The sequence below is a fragment of the Taudactylus pleione genome, unplaced genomic scaffold (genome assembly GCF_031769625.1).
Source record: "Taudactylus pleione unplaced genomic scaffold, aTauple2 ptg000135l, whole genome shotgun sequence".
Lineage (NCBI taxonomy): Eukaryota > Metazoa > Chordata > Amphibia > Anura > Myobatrachidae > Taudactylus > Taudactylus pleione.
The window spans coordinates 7,069,821-7,095,899 of NW_028284537.1; the positions used below are offsets into that span (position 1 = coordinate 7,069,821).

At 44.5% G+C, this 26,079-nt stretch overlaps 1 protein-coding gene across 1 annotated transcript in view; it reads left to right on the plus strand.

Moving 5' to 3' along the window:
* The window catches only part of ADAMTS9 (ADAM metallopeptidase with thrombospondin type 1 motif 9), a 275,988-nt gene that overhangs the window by 180,514 nt on the left and 69,395 nt on the right, over positions 1 to 26,079 (plus strand). Inside the window, exon 29 of the mRNA XM_088473392.1 lies at positions 14,656 to 14,823. Within this exon, the coding sequence (XP_088329518.1) occupies positions 14,656 to 14,823 (168 nt within the window). The remainder of the gene's footprint in view (positions 1 to 14,655; positions 14,824 to 26,079) is intronic.

Below are 26,079 nucleotides of genomic sequence, written 5' to 3' on the forward strand. Positions count from 1 at the left end.
CAGGGACGAAACGCATTGGGAGGAGACACATACAAGGACTATTTCCATTACTTGTACTAATTTGTACATCTTTGATTTTATCAGATTTTGCCAATAACCCGTATTATTATGGTAAATTTGTGAGGTAATAAAACAGTATTTAGCCTCTAGCACAGATCTTTTGCCCCACACCCAGCCCCCACACTTGCACTCATAGACCAACGGGAGACGCAGTAGCTCGGAACACCAGCAGACATCTGAATGGTAAGTAAATACCAACTTACCTAATTTCTGCACAATAGTGTCTATAAACCCTGATACTGCGCCTAATATTATCCCCGATGTACCAGCGGGCTGGGACGAGGAGGGATCAACTACCCCATATGAAAACATCATGAAGGAATCATCCAAAGTTTAGAGCACACAACACCCCCCTTACAGTTTTTGCCCAGCTGCACAAACAAAAAACAGTTTGGGTCCAGCATTTTAAAGACTTGACAAAACCCAGCCAACAGTTATTGCCCACCTGACTGATATTGATATGGAAATGTAATGGCCAGCATTTAGGACCTTATTCATAGGCGGCCGTACGGTCTACAACCGCACGGCTGCCTCGATGTTTGGCCAGTGCGCATGCGCATGAGGGAGCCGGCTCCCTCGTGCGCATGCGTGAGACCCGCTACGACCGACAGCGCCGGTCGTAACGGGTCTCTTTCCAAAGGGGGCGAGCTGTCGATGTTGATTGACAGCTCGCCCCGTTTGGAAGGCGGGCCGGGGGGGGTGGCAGCCCAAACGGAGGCCTTCCCATGGGAACGCCTACCGTTTGGGGGAGGCCCCACTGACATCACTAGTGATGTCAGTGGAGAGCTTCCGGCTCTGACAGAGCCAGAAGCTCTCCGGGGCTTACGACAAGTGAGACCCTACCCTAGGGTCTCATCGTAAGCCTCGATGGTCTCTGACCATCGCGACCATCACCCGAGCGGTCGTTAGAGCTGTGGGTGTAAACCCACAGCCTAACGACCGAAACAGAGGCGGGCGGTCAGGATGCAAGCGGCCGCCCAGTTTCTGAGCGACCGCTTGCATCCTCCGACCGCCTCTGAATGAGGCCCTTAGTCTACTTGCACACACTACAGTGCAATTACTCCTATTCTTCGATTTAATTATCTTACACGGAACCTTAAAAATTTTGTGACACACATAGTCAACACACAACATTGATTTTTACTATTTGATCCATATGACAATTAAAGCTACCATAGTGCCCCCTTCTCGATATTTATATATAAGCAAGGAAGTAAGGACACTCCCTGGGGTTAGCAGCTAGTGGTACCTATAATAATACACCTTAATCCTATGTGCGCTGACCATTCTTCATTGATTACCATCTATTTAACAACGATATCTTAAATTAGTGTTAATTAGCACCAAACATCGCTGCGCTATTTCAGTTTTCACTACCTGGATTTATGAAGATTTATATAGTCAGCGCTATGTGTATTTGGTTATAGCACCGACGATTGAATAAAAGTGTGGCTAAAATGATTGGCAGGCTAGCCATGTCTGGAGCATGCGCAGATGAATAGCGAGGACGCGATCACAGCGGAGACATTTTGATGCTCATGTCTCCGCCGGACCCCAGCTGTAAACAGGAAAGTGCCTGTCATAAGCTCCTTACAGCCGGTTGCCGTGGTAACAAGGGGGTCTAGTTACTAAGCAGTGTTAGGAGACAGAGTGAAAAGTGATAAGGTGCCAGCCAATCAGCTCCCAACTGTCATCTCACAGGCTGTGTTTGAAAAATGACAGTTGGGAGCTGATTGGCTGGACCCTTATCACTTTTCACTCTGTCTCCTAACACTGCTTAGTAAATAGACCACAAGAAATTCCGCGAGGCATTATGGGTAATCTCCCAAGATGCATTGCCCATTTTGGATCAACGCCGCAACAGAACGCCAACAGGAAGCAGGTGAAACATATTACAGTCAGCGAACAATAAGTTTAAGTGGCGTTCATTGTTAAATACATCTCCCTGTCATTTCTTATAGGGCAGTGCTAAGTATCTAGCGCTAGCACCACGGTGAAAAACACTGCCCTGTCCACCAATGGTGAATACCGATTTGAATGTTATCACAAAAAACGAATGCTAAATTGCTTAGCACTTCTTGTTAAATAGAGCCCAATAGGTCCAAACCAATAGCACTATCATTAACACTGTGGGGTCTATGGGCCTGATTCACTACGGATCGCAATATAGCGTACGCACGCAATTCAACTGCAATAGTTTGCTAATCCATAGCGATTGCAATGCCGCTGCATCACTACATAAGGACGCTCACTTCACCTATACGAACATCCGTAATGTATAGCAAGACAGAGAAAACATTGGTACAGTCGAGTACCATCGGACCCATACGCAAAGTTTAGGCAGGTCAGACCTCACTCAGGAATTGCTTACTTCAGCGTACGCTATGAGGCCTCAGGCTGCGTATGGTCTCACAGTGGATAATTTATGCACGCCCCTGCAACGCCGTTGAAACGCACTGGCACGCCAGCGTTCGCCCGACCAACCCCCCCTTCCGTTACCACCCACAAATGGCACTTCCTGTAAATCACTCTGCGATGGGTCTGCATAGCTGCTGCGATCACAGGGCCTGATTCAGACCCGCTCGCAAGCGCTCTGTGAGAGCCGAAATCTCTCTGGGGCTTGCGGCAACGAGACCCTACCACAAGGGTCTCGTCGCAAGCCCGATGGTCTTGACCATCTCGACCATCTTCCTGGCCGCTCGCTATAGCTGTGGGTGGACACCCACAGCTATGTGAGCGGCCGGGAGGCCGCTCTAAAAAACAAGAAGGCCGGCCCTGATTCAGAGCGAGCGTTCTGTCAGAGCGTCCGGCTCTGAATCAGGGCCACAGTCCCAATTGCAGCGGCTTGTTCATGCACGCTCACTGCAATGCATCCGCAGTACGCAACAATTGGCCGATTACGTGCGTCTTAGCAACTGCAATCCTTGCTGAATCAGGCTCTATGTACTAAGCCTTGGAGAGAAATAGTGGATGGAGATAAAGTACCATCCAATCAGCTCCTAACTGTCACTTTACAGGCTGTGTTTGAAAAATGACAGTTAGGAGCTGATCTCCTAGGCTTAGTACATAGACCCCTTTATCCCAGTTACTGTAAAGTACACCTATCACCTATCCCCAGGTGCCAGCCATTCCACAAGCTGAAACAAAAGGAGTGAAAAGTCACCTGTCACTAGGACATCAGAGAGACATGAGATACAATACAATGGGGGAAATATACTAATCCTTGGAGAGAGATAAAGTGGACAAGGATAAAGTACCAACCAATCAGCTCCTGACATTTTTCAAACACAGCCTGTAGCATGAAAGTTAAGAGCTGATTGGTTGGTACTTTATCTCTCTCCAATTCATCACTCTCCGAGGCTTTAGTACGTCTACTCCAACACAACAAATGTGAAAGCTGTTGTCAATTCTGTGACTGGGATCTCTATTTGAGCACAGTTCATAACAAATCTATCCTGGGAACCTTGGGGTCTCCATGCCTTCAGTGGGCTGTGAGCGCTGAAGTTGTAAGAATAGCAGCAACAAATCAGCTTCTATCTATAGTTTTATAGCATGTTCTAGATAACTAATAGCCAGAAGTTGGTTATCCTCTTTAGTAGGTAAGGTACATTTCCCCCTAAAGTGCAGCATTGTTGAAGGACAGTACACACAGGCCCATAGCACCTCAGGCATCAGTGGTGCCTGCTAGCTGCCATCTTCCAAGAACACTTACCAAAATGTCCCCTGATGACCCTCTTGATTTTGATACAGTATCGCCTATGAATGTGTCGCCTTCGTTTGTCAGTACAGTGGTTGTGATTAGTTCCTAACAGTATATAGTTATACAGGTTGAGTCTCCCATATCCAAAATGCTTGGGACCAGGGGTATTTTGGATATCGGAATATTCCGTAATTTGGAATATTTGCATAAAATAATGAAATATCTTCGGAATGGGACCCCAATATACACACAGAATGCATTTATGTTTTATATACACCTTATACACACAGCCTGAAGGTAATTTTATACTCTATTTTTAATAATTTTGTGCATCAAAAAAAGTTTGTGTACATACAGAAAATTCATTTATGTGTCATATACACCTTATACACACAGCCTGAAGGTTATTTTATACAATATTTTTAATAATTTGTGCTTTAAACAAAGTTTGTGTACATTGAACCATCAGAAAGCAAAGGTTTCACTTTCTCAGTCATGCTAAAAATATTCCGTGTTTTGGAATATTCCGTAGTTCGGAATATTTGGATTGGGAGACTCAACCTGTACCCCATTGAAATAAATGTACTTTGCTTATATGCGGAGCTTGAGCTACGTTTTTGTCATCTGATCAGCAACAGTAGCATTGGTGACTATTTTCCACTATGTACCTGTCACAAACCCTTCCGACCTACAGTACCTGTGCCCATGTTATGTCATTTTTTTTTTATGCAGCTAAATAATTTGGTTAATGCAAGAAGCGCTTTTTTTTGGGGGGGGGGGGATTTGTATGTACTAATTACTATTGATACCTGCTAGTCCACAGAAAAGTGAATAAATAAATAATCAAACTGCAAACCAAATGAACAAATAAAAAGGAGGTATGTAAATACTGAAATAAAATAGAAAAGAAGAAAAGAGGATGAGTTACTTTCAATAGAAATGAAGATAAAATAAAATCAAACAACAAAAATGAAATGCGGCTGGTGCAAAATTAACTGAAAATGATAAAGTACCAGTGATATTTAAGCATTAATGTTTACACTCCTTTTGTGGGAATGATAGGTGCCCGCTGCTTTGGTGCAGTGCAAACGGGTAACTGTCCCTATCTTACCCTAAAAGCGGCGTTGTCCTTTGTTGCTGGTGAAAATGTGCCGCTTGATGCCGTACTCGCTCCCACTCTGCTGTCAGCGGACTGTACCCAGTCTGTTAGCGGGGGTTGCAGCTCAGCATACAGCGATCTCCGCTGTGCCTCCGGCAATCTTTCTGGCCTCTGGCTCTATTGATGAAAGGTGGCTGGTGGCTTGTTTAGTGGTCTGGGCTCACACATTAATGCTTAATTATCACTGGTACTTATCACTGGTACTTATCACTGGTACTTATCACTGGTACTTATCACTGGTACTTTATTTGTTCGTTTGGTTTGCAGTTTGATTATTTATTTATTCACTTTTCTGTGGACCAGCAGGTATCAATAGTAACTAGTACATACAAATCCAAAAAATAAAGCGCTTCTTGCATTAACCACTTCTACACTATTTCGAGTAGTGACAACAGAAGCAGCTATAAATTTCACAGGTGCGCTACTAGATTATCAACCAGAGCTAAATAATTTACTATGAAGCATCAAATAAACTGCTACAACCATTCTAACGTGGAAGAAACAACTCGCCACCTGTCGTACACTAAAAAGAAAAACATTTCCCCTAGTGATGGGGAAGGTACTAATCTGTGTTACTGGAGTGCTCGCAAACAGCCAGTCATAAGCATATCAGTATTACCTGCGATCGCCCTCATTATCATACAGTATTTGCACCTGTGCCCGACCACCCACAATTGATAGAGCTTTCCCAGGCGCGTAGGTGTCTCTTTCCTGGTCTGCATGTGTTCACAATTGTGTGAGTATGCCCTTACTGCACTAGGTCTATGTTAGAAGAATGCCGCTGTTCTGCCCATCCAGGCATAGGCAGGTGGCAGCAGGTGTACGAGAATCAGTATGTAATGCCAGCGGATCAAATACCGACAGCGGCAGCCCGACGGGTCGGAATCCCGACTGCAGGAGGTAAGTACTCTAACACTCCACCTACCCTAACCCCCCCTTAGTGGAGCCTAACCCTAACCTCCCCCCCTAGTGCCTAACCCTAACCTCCCCCCGTTAGTGCCTAAACCTAACCCCCTCGTCCCTGCATCCTAAACCTAACCCTCCTGGGGGGGTGTCTAACCCTCCCCTAGTGGTGTCTAACCCTAAGTCCCCCCGGGGGTCCCTAAAGCTAACCCTCCCCCTCGCGGCTACACACTAAGACACCTTCGTACGGTAAGCCGGGTGTCGGGATTTAGTAGTGGGGCTAATGATAGGTGTCAGGATTTTGACGCCTATCTTTAGTCCCATGTCAGGATGCAGTGTTGCGATATCGGCGGGCGGTATCCCACTCGCCGGTATCCTGACCGCATCCCGTTGTGTCAGCATGATGGAAGTCTGCACGGGCGCATCTGTGTAATAATTTGTAGAGCGATTTAATGCAAAATCCATGGTACTCCCCCCTACATCAGCCCCATAATATATACTCTAGACCAGCAGTTCCCAACTCAAGGACCCCCAAACAAGACACGTTTTCTGGATTTCTTCAATCATGCACAGGTGAATTGATCTATTTTGCTGGGTCAGTAATTATCCCACCCTTTTCCGCAGACAGAAATCCTGAAAACATGACCTGTTGGGAAAACTTGAGACGTTGCTGTTTCAGCATACAGTACTAAGCCTTTGTTATTTTGTATATTCTCACAGTAACCAACATATTTCCCCTAAACTTTTACTGGCAACAGATGCAGGAATTTTCTTAAAGCAAGAACTTACATTTTTTGTTTCCAGCTTAGATGAAGAGCTGTTCTTAATATGTTCTGTAATGACCTCGTAAATCATCCTTCCCCCAGAGGCCTCCTGTGACAGGGTAGCACTGCTTAGAAAGCAGGGACAGAAATCGCTGAGACCCGTGATCACTCAATCCTCCAGAGGTTTTTTTTTTTTTTTTGTAAACTTTTTAGGGAATGCAGCCTAATGTTCTGTGTAATGTAACGTTACAGTAATTTATCCTGTGCCGAAGTGAGCAATACAGGATGCTTTGGGTACCAGCTGCTACAGATTCCTTCCAAACTGAAGCCATTTTTATTAAAGGGATATACACCGAAAACATGGCAGGATTTAACATACTCATGAAGACTGGATAAAAGGGGGTATATTTAAAGTCCGAGTTTTTAGAAATGGAGATGTTGCCCATAGCAGCCAATAAGATTCTACTTATCTTTAATCAAGCATATTGGTACATTAGAGTCCAACAATACGGGTTCTGCTATGTCTAACGCATACTTGCCAACTCAACTAAAGCTGTTTTTTTCATATATATATATATTAAACAGAAATATGTACAGGAGCTATTTCCCAGTGTCAGAGCTATTAGATTGGTATAGATTGCACCGATAAAGGTATTCCTGTTTTCATTCCTGTACAGCGCTTCACAATTACCTTTGCAGGAAATGACGGGAAATTGCTACCCTACATCAGTTCAGTACAGGCTGCTGTTTCCCAATGGGGAAACTCTCATTTGATTACTTTGCAAGTTTTATGCATAGACTAAGCAATAAATAATGCTTTTTGCTTTACTTTGCAGGCTTTATGCATGTTCTAATCTTGTACCATGACAGTTTACCTCATGTTTTACTATTCACTTTTGCAAGTTTACTATTCGCAGAGTGATAAATGTTCATAAACCGCAAACTGTTAAGTAAAGCACAGTCCAGAGATCCTCCTACACAGCAAGGGGAGATGTTGCCCCTAGCAACCAATCAGATTCTAGCTATTATCTTCTAGAAGGTGCTAGTTAAATGTTAAGTAGAATCTGTTTGGTTGCTATGTGCAACATCTCCACTTATAAAAACTTTCACCTTAGCAAATTTACCCCCAAGTATCAGGACATCATGAGCAGAGTTTAAAACATACCATTGGTCATTCCAAAATGAAAAATCCCAGATCATATAGTGGTTCTTATACCCGGTCATGAAGACACCGTAACTGTCCAGGTTTTAAGGATATCCTTGCTTCAGGACAGGTGACTTAATAAGTACCTCAGTCGTTTTGATTTAACCATCTTGGCTCATGCATCGATATCCTTATAACCTGGACTGTTAATGTGTCTTCATAGACCATGGCCCAGTTTCATCCAGCCACGCCCCCATTTGTCAGTAACCACACCTCCAATTAGCTCGCCAATGACCCATATGTCAGCATGAACTAACTAAGCACTGTCCCACTTGCAATGGAGTTTACAGTGAAGATAGTTCAAGGTGGAACTATAGATCTCTGCAAAAGAATTCTGTTACATTTAAGAGAGAAACAAAGTTAGACGTTTACTTGTATCATAATTGTAACTCATGGCATATAAAGACCGGTGCTTGAAAGCTTTGAGAGCATTGCTTACAAAAAGAATATGTCACTCAGAATGTCCTACGTGCTTTAAAAAAAAAAAAAAAGTTTATATATGACATATGCTAGGCAATCCTTGTGGGCCATAATTTACCATTCTTTAAGTAAGCGCCATGTTGGGTCTCTGCATATGGCGTGCATATGCTGAAATCATTTATTCTCTCTCCAGTCTTACTGCGTTCACCTGGAAAAGATTGAAATTTTCTGTTAAGCACATTTTGTATTTACAATAGTCAGTCACAAATATTTTAGTACTATGTAGTTCTTCATTACCCACTTTCCCAGCAAAAGGTTGCAAGGTCACACGTCAGTACAATGTCTTGTTTAACTAAAGTGTTTAAGTTGGTATATGTACATTTCATTTTAGGTAGGAATACAGTTAGCTGCGGTAATTTACTGCGGGCTAATTGAGCCCCCCGGGGCTATTCAATTAGCCCCAAAGTGAGGCCGCCAGCAGCAGTTAACAGGGATTTTTTTTCACCACTGCACAGGCAGTGAAATGCAAATCTCCGACAACTAAGTGGTTAACAGGTGCCGCGACCCTGTTAACGCACGAATCTGTGAACTTTTCACAGATTCTTTGTGCTAAAGCCGTTAACCTGTTAACTTTATCGCCCATTAACATGTCAATTTATCAGGTAAAAAAGGGAGCCTAACTGAACAGCCTCGGACGATAAAGCTCGAGGCTAACTCCCTTTTTCACCCCCGTTAAGGTATTGGGGCTAATTGAATTCCCCACCTTAATATCATGCTTTAAAGCCCATACTATTTTTGAGAAATATAATAAAAAGCATTACTTAAAATATATCCTATATCACATGGCAGATTTGCTAGTAATACACTTTTTGTTAGTTTCTATTAGTCAAACTGCATATTAAATCTAGGAAGGGGGTCATCTCTCATGGGAGTCTGGGAGAACTTCTGTGAAAGAACTGAGGGCCTGATTCAGAGCCGCTCGCAAGCACTATGCGCTCGCAAGCAAGTCGATGGTTGGGCACTGCACACGGGCAGCGTGTGCAATGCGCGTGCGCAAGCCCCGAAGCGAGAGAAATTCACTCGCTTCGGGGCTCGCTACAAACAGGGCGGCTGTCGATGTTGATAGACAGCTCGCCCCGTTTTGTAGGTGTGGAGGGGGGGTGGCTACACAAACGGAAGCGTTCCCGAAGGCGTTAGGCGATAGGCATTTCCGAAGGCTCTACTGACATCACTGGCCCTACTGACCATCGCGACAATCACCTGTCCGCTCGCAGAAGCTGTGGGTGGTAACCCACAGCTTAGCGACTGGCCAGGAGGCCGGGTTTTTAAAAACAAAGCGGCCGCCCTGATTCGGAGCGAGCGCTCGCTTTTTGCGAGCGTCTCAATCAGGCCCTGAAAACTTAAATTGTGCTTCAGTGCTCCCGCGCTCATTCCTATGCATGATCAGAAGACCAAAGTGGGTGGGGCATCAGAAGCGTGGGCACATCCCATTCCCCAAATTATCGACTAGCTTTACCTAATATAAATAAATATATCTATTTGTATGGTATAGCAACTTTTTTTAATATCAAGCAACATTTTGCATCTATAAGTAAAAAACATTTGTGACAATTTATTTTCGATAAAATAATTTTCTTGGTACTATGGGACTGATGTAGAGCCGCTCGCTAGATGCTATCGCTCGCACGATGTGTATGCAAATTGCGTAGGCAGTGCTACCGCACAGCAATGCATTAACACGCCCAGTATTTCTTAAGAGAGCGATCACGTAGGGTATTCAGACACCCATCAGCCTGTCTTAAGATGCCGACTTGTGCATGTCATGTCCAGGAAGTGTATGCAACCATCGGTACATCGGATGCTATCCCAGCGTTTGAGGTTGACCATACCCTGCCGCAAGCACTGCGAGCACTTCAGTGTAAAACCAAGCCAGGTGACGTGTACTATGATGCTGTCTTATAATTATGCACACCTCTATAATGCCGTTGAGATGCTCGGCACGCCTGCGTTTGCACCTCCACTCCCACGTTTTTAATGGACAGCCCCTGTTACCACCTACAAACGGCTTCCCCTGTCACTCACTCTGCTGGGCTGTCTATGTGCAGTGAGCGAACGCATTGTGAACTTTCGCTAAGGTATGTGCATGCGCACAATACATACACATGCGCACAATGCATACACATGCGCACAATGCATACACATGCACACAATGCATACATATGCGCACAATGCATACACAATGCATACCATCAGCAGCAGCGAGAGTATGCATCTTAGCGAGCGGGTCTGAATCAGCTACAGGGAGTTTTGCATATTATAATTGCTCGGACACTTACTGGACAGTGGGCCTGATTCAGAGCGTCGTAAGCGGCCGCTCGTTCGTTCAGAAAAAGGGGGTGGCTATTCAAATGAAGCGTTCGCTCCTTGCGGTCTGTTGCCGCCTCCATGTCTGAACGAGCGAACAAAACATGCGCTCGTTTATTTGATAAAAACGCCCCCTGGCCGCTCGCATCATACGTCATGTCCGCTATTTATTAGATTAATCGAGTACATCGAACAGCGTATGAACTGCTCGCTATTCTTGTGGTTGGTTTTTCCTACCACTATATTGCGAGCGGTTCTGGCTATAAAATAACCCAGTGACGTGGTCAATGACGCTGCTGTTTTAATTATGCACACCCATAAAACGCCCGCTTTGACCTTTAATCACGCCTGCGTTCGGATCTCTACTCCCCGTTTTCAAGCACCTTCCCCTGTTACCACCCACATATGCCTCCTCCTGTCACTCAAAATAGCAGGCCTTTGCTATATAGCGAACAAACGATTTTCGGCCGCACTGAATGGTTCGCGCACGAGCGGCCGCTTACGAGCGGCTCTGAATCAGGCCCATTGTCTGTTTTTAATTATTTTATTGCTGCTGTTTTATTAAGATATCGCTATCGCATGTTAGTAGTAAGCCTGGCACTTATTCACAGAATGGACCTATTAAGTAACTTTTGGGGGGACTGTCAGCTGTCAGTCGCCATTCTATATTCTGAGCTTAAGAATGGTGATAAGCAGCTCACTTTAGAAGAACGCCCGGCTTTCTTTCCTGCACACTGACCTCTGTGACAAATTAGGCATCTCCCTTGGTGAATTAAATGCATTTCACCTCATGCCCATCTGTTACTGTGAACAGCCTGCCTTAGTTTACACTCCAGTATGATTTCTTTCACACTTGGTTTTTGCCAAGCTTAGGGGGCGGAATGTACTAAGCATCGCTTCCGCGATGCTGTACATCCCCCCCTGACCTCGGGTACTTCCCGCGGTTCATTACCACGGTATGTACTAAGAATTTCGCAAAGGACAGCTCTCCCCGATAAAAGCTGTCCTTTGTGATGCTGCCGGGCAAAGGGACTTCCGGGTTGAACACCCAGAAGTGCTTCTGCGCATGTGCAGAAGGCCACGGGCTGCGGGGGCTCATGGGAGGGATCCAATCGAATCCCTCCCAGCCAGGAGCATCGCGATAAGAAGCCCATAGGCCTCTATTGGGTAACGCCACCTGAAGGTGGCGTTACCTAGGGATGTGAAGCACCAGAATGCATGTATTTTCGGGGGGTTTACCGCATTTTCCCCTTTAGTACATCCCGCCCTTGGCCTGATTAGAAGGTGGACGCAGACTGAACATGATACCGATGTTGACGGTAATTGAGCAATCATTTGCAACTGCACCTCTATGAAAAATACTGAAAACCCCTACAGCGCACGTGTTCCACTGTGTGTACGCTGCTGCGTACGGCTTCCTGGCATTAGGAATGGCTAGGCAAAATCATGGGTGTTTCCGAGAGGTCACCTGAAGCATGCGCAAAACATGTCTGTCTCATGGGCATGTTATTGGAGTGGGTGGGTTTAGTGGGTTTCCCCTGGGTGCTCCGGTTTCCTCCCACACTGCAAAAATATACTTGTAGGTTAATTGGCTCCCATCAAAAATGAACCCTAGAGTGTGCGTGTGCATACATGCAATAGGGAATATAGATTGTAAGCTTAACCGGGGCAGGGACTGATGTGAATAACTAAATATTCTCTGTAAAGCGCTGTTGAATTTGTGTGTGCTGGTAATAATTATAATGATAAAAATGAAGCTTAATAACTTACCAGGAAGTGACATCACTGAGGTACAAAAACTGTGCCTACTGTAGTAATGCCACTGGCGATAGGCTGCTTTCCACATTCAAGAATCAGGACATGGGGGCGTAATTCTTCCGTGACATCTTGGATTCATGGCTGCATCAAAGAGGGCATGGCTGCATACCCCTGGCTCACTGAAAGGCAGGACAGTCCCCTTAAATCAGGACTGACTAAACTGGGACAGTTGTATTCTCATGAAAAGTAGTTGAACCCTCTATGTGTGATGATAAACTGTTGCAATGCATGAAGAGTCTCCGAGGTGGCTCACACAGAAGCTGGTGCATTAAACTTTAAGGGACAGAACAAGCCAGTGGATCATGCTATAAATTACTAATTAAAGGGATATAAATATAAAATTATAGCGCATACATTTATTTTAATTGCATGTTATTGTTTCAAAGTAATTAGAATTTGAGATCTGAAGCTAAACAAAACTTCTTTCTCCTGCATCCTTGTTATAGTAACAGACATATTATTAAATGATTAGTTTCCTGTACAAATAAGTAAAACATTTCCCGCACATGTCATACATTTTTTTTTTATGCAGCCTGAAAATTGCAAAAACAAATGTAACATCAGAGAGCATCCCCCCGTCACAGTGAGCTTATAAAGGATGTTATTAGAATTGATTTGTAATTGTTCCTTTCGTGTCACTTGCCAGTACATTTAATGATAACTAAAACTGTTTCCCTGTGACTGCCCTGACATATCTAATTATATCTGATCTTTGAGAACATTGTATTTGCCTATCCAATGATGCAGTTTACTGACCATACCAAATAGTATTCTTCTAATGATAATGGCACAGCAGTCAGTATGAGTGGCAATGTCAAGAACCGGAGACCAGCGTGGTGATCAGGGCCTCCGTATACTTCCTCTTTTTCCTTTGATGTTTTTTTTTTGCAAAACGCGCACACACACAGTAATAGTATAACACTTAATAGTGACTGGAATAACAATTCTGCTAGCAATGAATACTGAAACCACGTGGTTTAAAGGAAGTCATGCAACAATTTACCCATTGATGGTGGAGTGAAATGCGTCGTGCTGAGTGTGGGGCCTTTACTACAAGGAGCTGTCATGTCTAATCTCTGTCACGATACAGAACTCTTTTGATTTGATCTCTTAGAGTTGTTTCTTAAAGAATCTACGTTAACTCGTTCAGTGTCAGCATGCCACAAGAACTGAATATGTGCTGTGAACCTGTTTGGAAAGGTCGAATAATGGTGCAGCAACACTGAGAATAAGACCAATTTTTTTTTATTTTTGCTTTTTTAGCGTAGAAAATTTTATCTCTTTGTAGAATGTTTTTGTTGCTTAAACTAGCAAAAAAAATTGCTTACAATCTTGTAAAGCCTCTTATTTGTGGTTCATCATACTTCCTACGTCCTATAGAATATTATGGCATGATTAAATCAATGTTTTACAAATAAATCATTTGACAACAAATGAACAAATAAGTGACTATTTGTTTTGATAATAATAAAAAAAGGAAAAATTTGATTTGATAATTAGGAAAATAGTTTTTAAACTATTAAAAGTAACATTTATTTAGAATGATAGGTTAGTAATCTCTCAGGGAAACAAACGTTATTTCCTAAAAGTTTTATCCTCTTTGTATCCCTAAAATATTATTACTGTATTTTTATTTATTATATGATAGCAAAGAGATGTTTTAAATGTTAGTTCTCGGAGAACATTATTATTTAACAAACAAACAAAATCAAAGGGGTCTATGGGGTATAATTATGAAGTGGCAGCATTTGCACATTTAAAGTAGCACTAATATTAATATTAAGTGCAAATACACCAGCCTTTTCACTTAATATTAGTGGCGCTTTAAATTTAGAGGTCAAACCCACTAAGAAACTTTGTAAATATACATATGTATATAAAAAAAAATTATAAATATAATGGAAATAATATAATATATTATAATAATATAATATAAATATATATAAATATGTATATAAAAACAAATTTGGCCAAATGGTTTTTCCACATTTATTTTTGTTAAATATAATTTCAAATATCAGTCCCTGGAAGTACCTAGTTATTGCATTCAACTATTATAAGACTTTAAGATAGTATGTTTGTTACTTATTACTATTTTATTTTTGTATGTTTGAATATTTTTATTTATAAGTATTATTTTAACAAAAAAACAAAACCTGAAGTAAATTATTTCGCATTTAAACGTTGCAATTGCAATATATTTGTATTGCTGATATAAAATCAAGTAATTAATAATAATTTCTTGTTGCCTGTCTTGTTACAGTGCTCTGTCTCCTGCGGACGTGGTTTTAAGACCAGGGTTGCCTACTGTGTGGCAAAAGATGGATCTAATGTAGGACATGAATACTGTAAGCACCTTGCAAAGCCGAACATACAGAAAAAATGTCGAGGGGGTAGGTGTCCGAAGTGGAAAACAGGAGAGTGGGGAAAGGTAAGTTACTGACTCTGCTTCTTGGTTTTATTGTCATACGGAAAACTGCCCTTCACACTATGCGGCTGATGCTGGGTTACAGGTACCCCTGTGTGCAGTGCGTATATAGCGTATTTTCTCACTGCACATGGGGCCTGATTCAGAGACGTATGCTTAATTTCACCGCAGTTGCGATCCCGTACGCAGTTGCTATGTGAATATATAAAGCCACCGGAAAATGTATAGAGGCGCCCGTCGGCGTCTTTGCAATTCCAAGTATCTGCGTACAAAGATGAAGAATCGGTCGCAGATCATTCGATTATCGGCCTTCTCAGTAAGTCTATGGTCGCACAAATGGCGCCAGGAACTGAGGTGCCAGAGCCATGTTTACTGATTTTTTAGCCAACGTCCCCTGACTGACAATCACACTGTGCATAAATACTGGCTGCAAGCGACTATGGTAATGTACTTTGACGCATGTGCAGTGCGACTCAGACACACGTGCAGGCGGTTGGTAATCACTCAACTGCGTAAACATCGACAACTCTGAATGAGGCTCTTGCTCCAGACCTGGCCACATGCAGGTTATGTGCAAGCAGAACTGAATTGTAAGGAGCGTTCTCACTGACAGTGTGTTGATGTAACGCAGTCTATTAGGAGTTGAGCATAAGCGTTTTCAGGCGGAAGCTAATGGGGCTGTAACATCTTGAGATGCGTAAAACTGGCGAATATGCAAATTTTTTATGCTTTTTTGGAGCAACCCAGGCCCAATGTACTTGCAATTCTCCATCAGGCTTTATATGTACTGGACTACATAGGGGGCGATTCAGTTGTTTTGTGGGCGGCGATAATTAATTGCAATTCAATTGCTCTGGGCGCCCATTAATAATCACAGTCATCGCGCACTATTAGACCCAGCAACTAAGGCAACAGATGGACAAAAGGGGTGGCAGCAGCCTCTGCCGCTGAATCATGCTCTGTATCTATCTAGCGTCCCTTCTGGCCTATATATGTAGGAAGCATGATATGAGCTGACGTTGGGAGTATCTGGTGGCCCCAGCCCAGATGCTGCTGGACAATGTTACGGTGTGTGGGCTTCCTAGAAGCATAATATGTCTTCTCAATCCCATTCTTCATGGTTGGTTCATTTGAGCTCTTTACATTCTTTCTTTCTTTTAACCCTTGACGTATGGCTTATTTTTTTAGCTATGGAACATTCAGCGAGTTAGGTTGTCTGCTTCTGTTTATATTGTTAGCATACTATATGCTTGTACCATGCCTGTTATGTATTTACCCGATTAAAAAATAATGATACATTTTTTGTTTGATCGTCCTCGTTTTGCAGTCCGGAATGCCTAGCTGCCTTCGCTTTGGTTACAATAATATGGCCTCAATTAGCCAGGAGTATCTCGTGGATGCGAGCCATCGCCGCAACAGACACACTTTTACGGCAGCCCGAACTCGCACTAAAGTTATCGCAGCCCCATAGGACTCCGAGCAAATTTGTGCGAGTTCCAGCTCGGAGTGGGCCATGAAGGGTGCTACACACTTAAGCGACCCAGAGGCCATCTGACCAACTGTCCGCATGTACCGAGCATCCGATTAGGTAAGCATACATACTTACCAATTGGTCGCACAATATGTCGGCCCAGACATCACAACTGGGCGGGGATTCAAATACCCGCCCAGTTGTAATGCCAGCGTCGGTGGTTCATTTGGACGGTGTATGGGTCGGTCGGCGGGTCTCCCGTACACACCGGCAGTTACGCACGATATACCTGCAAGATGTATTGCATCTTCCGTGCAGCACGGCCAACACGATAGATATACTGTATGTATGCACGAGCCGTCACACTTAACGATATATCGTGAGTGTGCTGTGCAAACGATATATCGCATAGTGTGTACCCAGCATAAGCCACTTGTATTGTGGATCTCAGCCTTGTGTTGAATGATGCATCATCTGCAGATGTCTCCTGCTACGTCTTTGCTGCGTACGCAGCAAATCGCGCCACACATGTCGCGAGGCATGGGCCGCGTGCGGAGATTCGCACTGCGTTCGTACCCACGACTCCATAGGATTCTGCGGGAAATCGCATGGCGCGATGCCTGCACACATTTGTAGCGCCATCGGTAAGGATGTAAAAGGATGCATCTGTAAATAAATACATAGAGCACTGTCAGCCAGATAATGGTGACCTGTCGCAATGCAAAGTTTGGTGAAGTGCTCTGTGCCAATGTATTGAGAATACTCTGACAAATAACTGTTTTCCTAAAACTGAATTTAAGTTTTAAGTCTGAAAACATCTTCAAGTAGTTTAACTAAAGAATAAAAGTGTTCCAGTAATTGTGAGCCCATACTGTGACTTAATGCTAGAAGGGAGCACGTCTTAGTGGATAAATATAACCTTGATAATTAAGTGTGGCAGGAGATTTCCCCAGTCCTCAGTCCTTCCAAAAAAAAAAAATAACTGTCAACTGTCAGCTCCAGTAATACTATCTATAATTACTGGTTGTACCTATAAACGGTTCACGTGTAACTAGGCGCCTCCGAACGGGAAACGCTTCCAGGAAAGTGAGGGTTATTTGCCACGGCCTGTGTTATCACACAAAGACACTGCCCATCTGGTTTGGATTAACACTGCAGAATCTCATATTATGATCCTCCTGTTCTTCCCATTTTTTTTTAATTACACTTGTAAAAGGAAGGAAAAGTTCTCAAACCATGTATTATATTTCAGTGTTCCCTATATTCACACCACACAATGATCTGTAGGTGCTGGAAGACTAAACAATTTTCGAGTTCCCGCAACTTTTTTTATTTCCTCTTTTCCAAGTTTGCAGAATTCAGATGTGAGGCCGTTCAGAAGAAAATTGGGGTGGAAAGTTGCGTGGACTAGGGATTCCTCTCTTTACTATGTATCCCTTAATTCACAGTTTATATAAGAAGAGAAGGTGGAAAGGGAAGCATGTGTTTGAAAGTATACAGTAAAGAGTGTTTACATATTTAGTACATTATGGCAGAATTACCTTTGTTGCCAATTATAATATCTGGGATTACTGTTACTGATGGGCCCCACTAAGGTAAAACAGATGAAAGAAGATTATTTATGTGCAGAGAGATTGAGGTTGAGAGGTGCTTTCTTTCATCACTGAGTAGTGATATACGTGGAATTATTTAATTTTTTTAAGAATAATGACAACATCCCTGAGGCCCCTTTCATACTGGCGAAATGTCCAGTTCCACCCTTAGTTCCCCACATATTGCAAATGATCACGAATAGGCTAAAATGCTGCCAGATTCCTAGACCTCTGTGTACGTATAAGGCAATGACATGTTTGAATTACAAAATGGCCGACAGGTTAAGATGACCTTTACTAGAGAATCCTCCAATGGACCCAAAGTACTATAAACTGGTCGCTATAACGTCTATTATACAAGGGAACTAATGAGCTGGCTTAATTGCGTGACTAAAACATTAGCCTAATTAGCCTGTACTGTAGATTACAGTGCAATTATGGTATGAAATGTGTGTTACATAAAATATTGTTTTCAACTCAATGGCGGGTGCTGCTGATGGATTTACTTCTAAACTCTGTACACTGTAATCCAAAAATATATTTATCACACTTATAGCAGGAGTTTACATTGCAGCAGGAGTTTACATTGCAGCAGGAGTTTACATTGCAGCAGCAGTTTACATTGAAGCAGCAGTTTACATTGCAGCAGCAGTTTACATTGTAAGCGGAGTTTACATTGAAGCAGGAGTTTACATTCCATGCCTTATGAAACGCCTGCATCTCCCGCAGTGTCAGTCCCAGTACGTCTGACTGGAAGTGGCTTGGCTGCATGAATTTGGACTATTTATTTATCTAGAACTGGATCTGTGGCAGCTCATATTTAGTCAGCTGCTGCATACAGGACATACCTGCAAGGTTGGGGTTTGCAGCTCCCATTAGTAAAAAGGTCACCTTTAGTGCGCTACCTTAAAAATGACTAGGGCTTATCAATAAGGACATCTTTTCAATATATCCCCTGACAGTCCCCTGCAAAATGGTGCGCGTCGGTCAGGTACTGCTCCTGAATCTCCTGCTTGCTTAACTCAGACTTCTGTTCCTCTGGAAGCTGCTCAGGGGCTGTCCCGTCTCCCTGTGAGGGGTGGGTGCAGTGCAGTGCCTGCTGCCGTGCAGGTGTACGTCTGTTCCTTACCTTGTGTCGCACCCTCTCACCTTCAGGCCGTGTGTTGAGCAGACGGTCCTGGAACTTCCAAATAGACCACGGACACGATGACCTAAGGGGAAGGAGACAAGGTGAGTACCGTCCTTCCTCACGTCGACCGACGCGCCCTACCGAACCGGGGGATAAATTCAGGTTTTAAGTGAAGATCATCAATGGCACTTTTGGCCTCAGATCCCGAATTTTCACCTATCGGTACTCACGCACCAGGTGAAGATCCGTCCTTGCACCGGGTTGCAAGGTTCACCGTCCGCCCAGAAGGAAGGAAAGATAGATAGTGACAAACAAACAGGGAGAGACAGTACACACAGATATTTCTCACCGTGTCCACTCTTGCTCTTCGTCCGCTCACTCGCCTACAGGTCCCTGTAAGGAGATACACACACAGCCGTGCAGGGACTAAACCTATGTCAAGCAACTACACATACTGAAATGGCATCACCCTCAACCTATGGTGTGTGTAGTGCGACAGATATAACAACAACTAAACTTTTGCCCTGCACGGAACACCAATCACAGACTATAAGTATACAAGAGCAAAACACGGTACTGTCTCTTTAAATGTCTGCTACCTACCTATCCAGAGCTGGCCAGCTCCTCTTCCCAGTGACTGGGGAAACTCTACCTTATTGGTGGGAGCCGTACAGCTCTCCACCACTGCTCACACCTCTGTTCATCTATGCGGGGCTACCTAATGGGCTCAGGGCCCTGGGCCTAACGCCCAGGGTCTTACCAGCGGCTCAGGGCTTATGCTTGCCTACTGCAGGGTACTCAAGGGACTTGGGCCTACTGCCCAGAGTCCCATCTCTATTTTGCAGCTCAGGCCTAGGGGCCTGCCTAACGGTGGGCTCTGGTAGTGGCCTGGGCCTAATGCCCAGACCACTTTTTATGGGGCTCAGGCCTATTTGCCTGCCTACCTAGGGGGCTCACTTAGCGGTCTGGGCCTAATGCCCAGACCACCTTATATTTTCGGTGGCTCGGGCAGTTGCCCGCCTACTTGATTGAATAGTGACCTGGGCCTAGTACCCAGGCCACTCACACCTCTTTAAGGGCCAATCCTTTTAACAGGGCCTAATGCCCACTACTGTGCCCCGGGCCTTGTGCCCGACTAATTACCCACGGGTCTAGTGCCCGACAACGCTCCACGGGCCTAGCGCCCGACAACCCTGGCGGTCTAGGGAGGGGGGTATATGGTGGGCCTCACGGAGGGCCTACCTGCGACGTTGAAAGAGGCTGCGGGGGAGAACTTCGTGACGCTCTTTTACTTCCCTCCCCCGCAGTCCTCTCCGGTCCTCAGCCGCATTCTTCGGCCAGTGGCCCGTCCTGGGCAGCGGCGCTGCCTCTTCTTTTCTTCCTCCAGTCGGCGCCGCCTGTCTTCTCTCTTGGCAGCGGCGTCTTCTGGCCTCTTCCGCGGCCGCCGCCCCTGTTGACGTGCCGATCTTCTCCTCTTTGGGAGGTCTTCTCTCCTCTCTCTCCGCCGCCGAACTGACTTTTCCCGCTCGGCACTGTCTAATACAAGACGGCGCGAGTGGGCGGGGCTATGACGCGGCGGGCTACGATTGGCTCGTCGCGTCCGCCTCTGATTGGCTGCTGGCCCGCGAGCCAGGTTTGGCTCGCGGCCAGAGCCAAACACCCGCCGCAAGGAACGCCGCGCCCACCGCTTGACCGGTGCTGGGAGCAGGTACTCTGTCCCAGCGCCGGCTACCCGCCGCTTCTTGGCTGCCGGGCGCCAAGCTCCGCTGAGCTTGCGCCTGGAGCCAAGCTTCTCCCGGCGCCACAGTACCACCGGCACTGATGAAAGGGACCAGGCGGTCCCTTCACCAGGTGTCCGCGGTGTCTGCACCGACGCTAGGGACATTACTGTCCCAGCGCCGGCAACGGATGTGTCCCGCAGAGGACACATCCCCTCTGCCTGCCCCTGCACCTCTGCTGATGCTGGGATCAAACACGTGATCCCAGCACAGCCTTCCACATCCCTGCAGTCAAAACTTGTATTTATACCTGTAGAGCTGATGCAGAGATTATTTACCAGTATTTATTTATACAGCGCCAGCATATACCATTGCATGGACGTGGGCCATAATTACACCCATATGGTGTGTACAGATAAAAATCTGTTTTTTCACCTGTTTGCGGCGTTGTACTCATCTATGCTGCTGCACCGCCCCTAAGCATAAGCTGGGTTTCAGAGTTGTCATCAAAATCGGTGCATGACAAGTTACACACCCTTACTAAACTGTCCATGGGAACGCCCCGTTACCACCCAGTAACGCCATTTCAGCTGCAAGTGGAAATGAAACTGAGCTGTGTACAATCCAGGCTTGCCCGTAGATGTGTGTGCTTGGTTCCAGAGCTTGCACTTCACAAAAAATGCACAAAATATACCTGCAAAACTGAATACCGTTCACTTCTGAACGGGCCCTAATAATTGCACCACTCCTAAGCCTCTATATTGTTTTTCTGTACTTTTTTCCTCCATGGGTAATACTGACATCTTCTGTCTACATGACAAAATTGTCTCCCTTGGGTAGTATCTTTATTAAATGATTGTCTTTCCAATATCTATGCTCCTAAGACTGAACTTCTTCTCCTGCAATGCTCACTTACTGTACTTCTGAACTGCTTCTCCTACAATGCCCAGTTACTGTACTTCTGAACTGCTTCTCCTGCAATGCTCACTTACTGTACTTCTGAACTGCTTCTCCTGCAATGCTCACTTACTGTACTTCTGAACTGCTTCTCCTGCAATGCTCAGTTACTGTACTTCTGAACTGCTTCTCCTACAATGCTCAGCTATTCCTAAACTGCATTTCCTAGTGACTTCTGAACTGCTCCTCCTGCAATGCTCAGTTACTGTACTTCTGAACTGCTTCTCCTACAATGCTCAGCTATTCCTAAACTGCATTTCCTAGTGACTTCTGAACTGCTTCTCCTGCAATGCTCAGTTACTGTACTTCTGAACTGCTTCTCCTGCAATGCACAGTTACTGTACTTCTGAACTGCTTCTCCTACAATGCCCAGTTACTACTGAACTGCATTTCCTAGTGACTTCTGAACTGATCCTCCTGTAATGCTCAGTTATTCTTAAACTTCTTCACCTACGATGCTCAATCACTTCTGAACTTCTTCTCCTGTAATGTTCAGTTACTCCAGAATTGCTTCTGCAATGCTCAGTTATTCGTGAACTTCTTCTCTTACAATGCCCATTTACTTCTGAACTGCGTCTCTTGCTATTCCCAGTTACTTCTTAACTGCTTCTCCTGCATTGCTCAGTTACTGTACTTCTGAACTTCTTCTCCTACAATGCCCAGTTACTCCTGAACTGCATTTCCTAGTGACTTCTGAACTGCTCCTCCTGCAATGCTCAGTTATTCTTAAACTTCTTCACCTACGATGCTCAATCACTTCTGAACTTCTTCTCCTGTGATGTTCAGTTACTCCAGAATTGCTTCTGCAATGCTCAGTTATTCGTGAACTTGTTCTCCTACAATGCCCATTTACTTCTGAACTGCCTCTCCTGCTATTCCCAGTTACTTCTTAACTGCTTCTCCTGCATTGCTCAGTTACTGTACTTCTGAACTTCTTCTCCTACAATGCCCAGTTACTCCTGAACTGCATTTCCTAGTGACTTCTGAACTGCTCCTGCAATGCTCAGTTATTCTTAAACTTCTTCACCTACGATGCTCAATCACTTCTGAACTTCTTCTTGTCAGGGTTCAGCCTAGGATCGGCTATCTCTTACCTCTGTGCCGGCTTCCCCTGACTTCCTTGTGGTCAGACGCCTGGTGCAGTGAGGGGTGCGATGCTGAGTATTCTACCTTAGGTGCTTTTGCGGACTTCCATGGTCGGCTGTGTGTTTTGGGGATCGGAGTTCCCATCATGGGCGCCGCCATGACAGTTCCTCTCATGTGACAGTCCTCCTAACCAATGGTAGCATGATCTCAGTCAGCTGATGCTGTGCTCCAATAATTTGCTACCCCTGGGTATAAATCCGCCCCCAGAACTTCAGGAAGATGCTGTTCAACTTCATTATTCCAAGTGCCTGTGTTACTCCCACTGTTGCTCTGTGCTAATCCTTCAGCGTGTTGCTTCAGCCTGCTCACAGTTTCCCAGTTTCCTGTATTAGCTTCCATGCTAAACCTTACTCTGAGACTTTAGCTTTCTCACAGTACTTCAGTGTTTCATGTCCCTTCCCTGTGTGTCTTTGTATATGTGCTGCTAATTCTATTGCAGCTTTCCTGTGGCTATTACCCTGTATCACTGAAGTGTCAGATTACCTGCTGGTATTAATTAGCTCACAGCTGGATCCCCCAGCACATGTCTGTGTCAATCAGCTCTGTGTCTTTTCAGTGCAAATCTGCACTTGCAGTTAGCACTCTCCCAGTGTATGCCTATCTTCTCTATATGTCTTGTCTGTGCAATCTGCACCTGCATATATAATTATTCCCAGTATTTTGCCTTTGCCCAGTACCAGCATTTCTAGCTCTCCCAGTATTTGGCCTTTGTCCAGTACCACATTTCTAGCATTCCCAATATATTCCTTGAGTCCACTCTACTCTTGTATGTGCAATCCCCAGTATATGTTTCTGTTTTCCTGCATATTTAGCAAACTCCAGTACCTGCCTGTGTCCACATCTCCCTGAGCTGCAGAGCTAGTCAGCTCCTGGATTTCTTAGTGATTCTTAGTACATTCTCAGTAATCTCATGCAAGCCGGTGATCAGGATTTCTAATTGTGTTCCAGTGTATCTCCAGTGTTCTAGCAATGACTTAACGTAATTTAGTTTCCGGTCTTCTGCCATTCCCAGGTACCTGTCCAGAGGGCCGCGACCTGCTCACTTGGTGCAGCGGAAAACCAAATCCCAATTGGAGGGGTCACTGGAGAAAACCACCAAGTGAGTTAGACTCCGCACCTCTGGGCAGGTCTAGCCAAACCTGGGTTCGGCCACAAATAGGAGACCACAGTCACTCCGATAGTCAACTTCACCCCCCGGCTCACCGTCCTCCACAGAGGATCACTTTCACCGGATTGTGACACTTCTCCTGTGATGTTCAGTTACTCCAGAATTGCTTCTGCAATGCTCAGTTATTCGTGAACTTCTTCTCTTACAATGCCCATTTACTTCTAAACTGCTTCTCCTGCTATTCCCAGTTACTTCTTAACTGCTTCTCCTGCAAAACTCAATTACTTCTCATCTGCAACTCTTGTGATGTTTAGTTACTTTTGAACCACTTTTCCTGAGATGTTCAGTTACTTCTGAACTCCCTCTTATATGCTGTTCAGTTACTTCTGAACTGCTTCTACAGCAATGTCTAGTTACTTCATAACTGCTTTTCTTGCAATACACAGTTAATAACTACTTCTCTTGCAATACCCAGTTACTTTCCAACTGCTTCTGCTAAGATGCTCAGTTAGGACTGGTGCCAGTGCCGATGGTGGAGTGTGAACAATCACCAGCAGTGTTATATCGTGCAGGGACGCTGAAACTGGGTGTTTCAGTGCTTGCTCATTCAGGTGCACGCTAGTACACAAGTGGGAGGCTGAAACCAGCATTTCAATATTATTACTGCCGCGACTCCGCAAGCATACGCATCATGGGCTGCACCTGTGTGCACCTCTGAATCAGTCAAAAAATAATAACACAATTCTGCACTGGTGCATTCCTGTAAATCATAAAAACATTTACTCAGATATACATATCCCATAAAAATAGGTAAAAACCAACTTATGTAATAAAACAGTTGCTCAATACAATAACTTTGGATTACATTGAAACAAATGTATACAAATGCAACATATAAAATTGCAACATAATAACTGAAAAAGAAAATGTCCGTGGTTTTGGATTCACAATTGCCAGCGTGACAGCTTAAATAATAGTAATAATAAGAAGTTCTGTCCCTCTTTGTCAATCCTTATTGCATGTCCTATGATGTTTCAAATAAATTCAAATGCACTTGTTGTGCTAAGGCAGTGGTTTCCAAACTTTTTTGAATCACGGCACCCTAGAGTGTCAGCATTGTTTTCACGGCACCCCCAAGTCAAGAGTTTGTTATTGAGAATTCTGGAATAAATGTAGTAAAGTAGTAAAGTGAAGTTAATCGTGCTGACCTGTCATCCTTAGGGTCAGTTATGTGGTGGTGGACAGGTTTTCACTTCTTTTTGTCCACATATTTACATTACATTGACTACAAATAATTTGATTTGGTACTGGACAACCAACCTGAGGCACCCCTGCAAGTGTCCCGAGGTACCCCAGGGTGCCACTGCGCACAGTTTGGGAACCACAGTGCTAAGGAATATAATGACCACACTTAGGGCTACTTTGTGGCGTGAGGCAGTTAAAAAAAAAAGGAGGTTACCTCCGGTATAATAAGCCGTTGTTAGACCCGGTCCCCAGATGCTGGGAGCGCCCAGCAATTGTATACGGGACTTCCGTTAGCGGTCGATGTCTTTGCTTACAGATAGCTTAGTGTGCACAGTTCGCTGCGGCTTATAGCGTACCTCTCTGTATGAGCCGGCTCAGGTATTTGGTGGGTGGGTATTCAATCAATCTCACCGCCATCACCGCTAGTCCTGGAGTGCCTGGATCTGCATATACTGGAGGAAGCACTGATTTGTAGGGAGCAACTACATGTATCGGTCACTCCTGTGACTTTTTTCAAGTGGAATCAGGCCCAATACAGTTTACTTGTAGCCATCAGTACATTCATTTACATGGAACTGGTTATTAATAAGTAACAAAACCATTGATTTTAAACATTATCTGGATCCCAAATCCAAAAAGTTTGGGAACTTTTGACATATGGGGACAAATGTGAGAGTTTCGAATATGTGAGTTTTCTCACACTTTTTAAACTTTGCCAATGTAATAAAGTCTGAGAACAAAGCAACAGAGCAAACTCGCATGTTTTTCAGTCTCAAAAAACTCTCACGATATAAACTCTCATCCAGATGTTTTCCCATTTTGAAGATAAAACTCCACCAATGTGACAGGTTACTGCTGAACTCTCACATTATCTAAACTCTCACCCTATTACA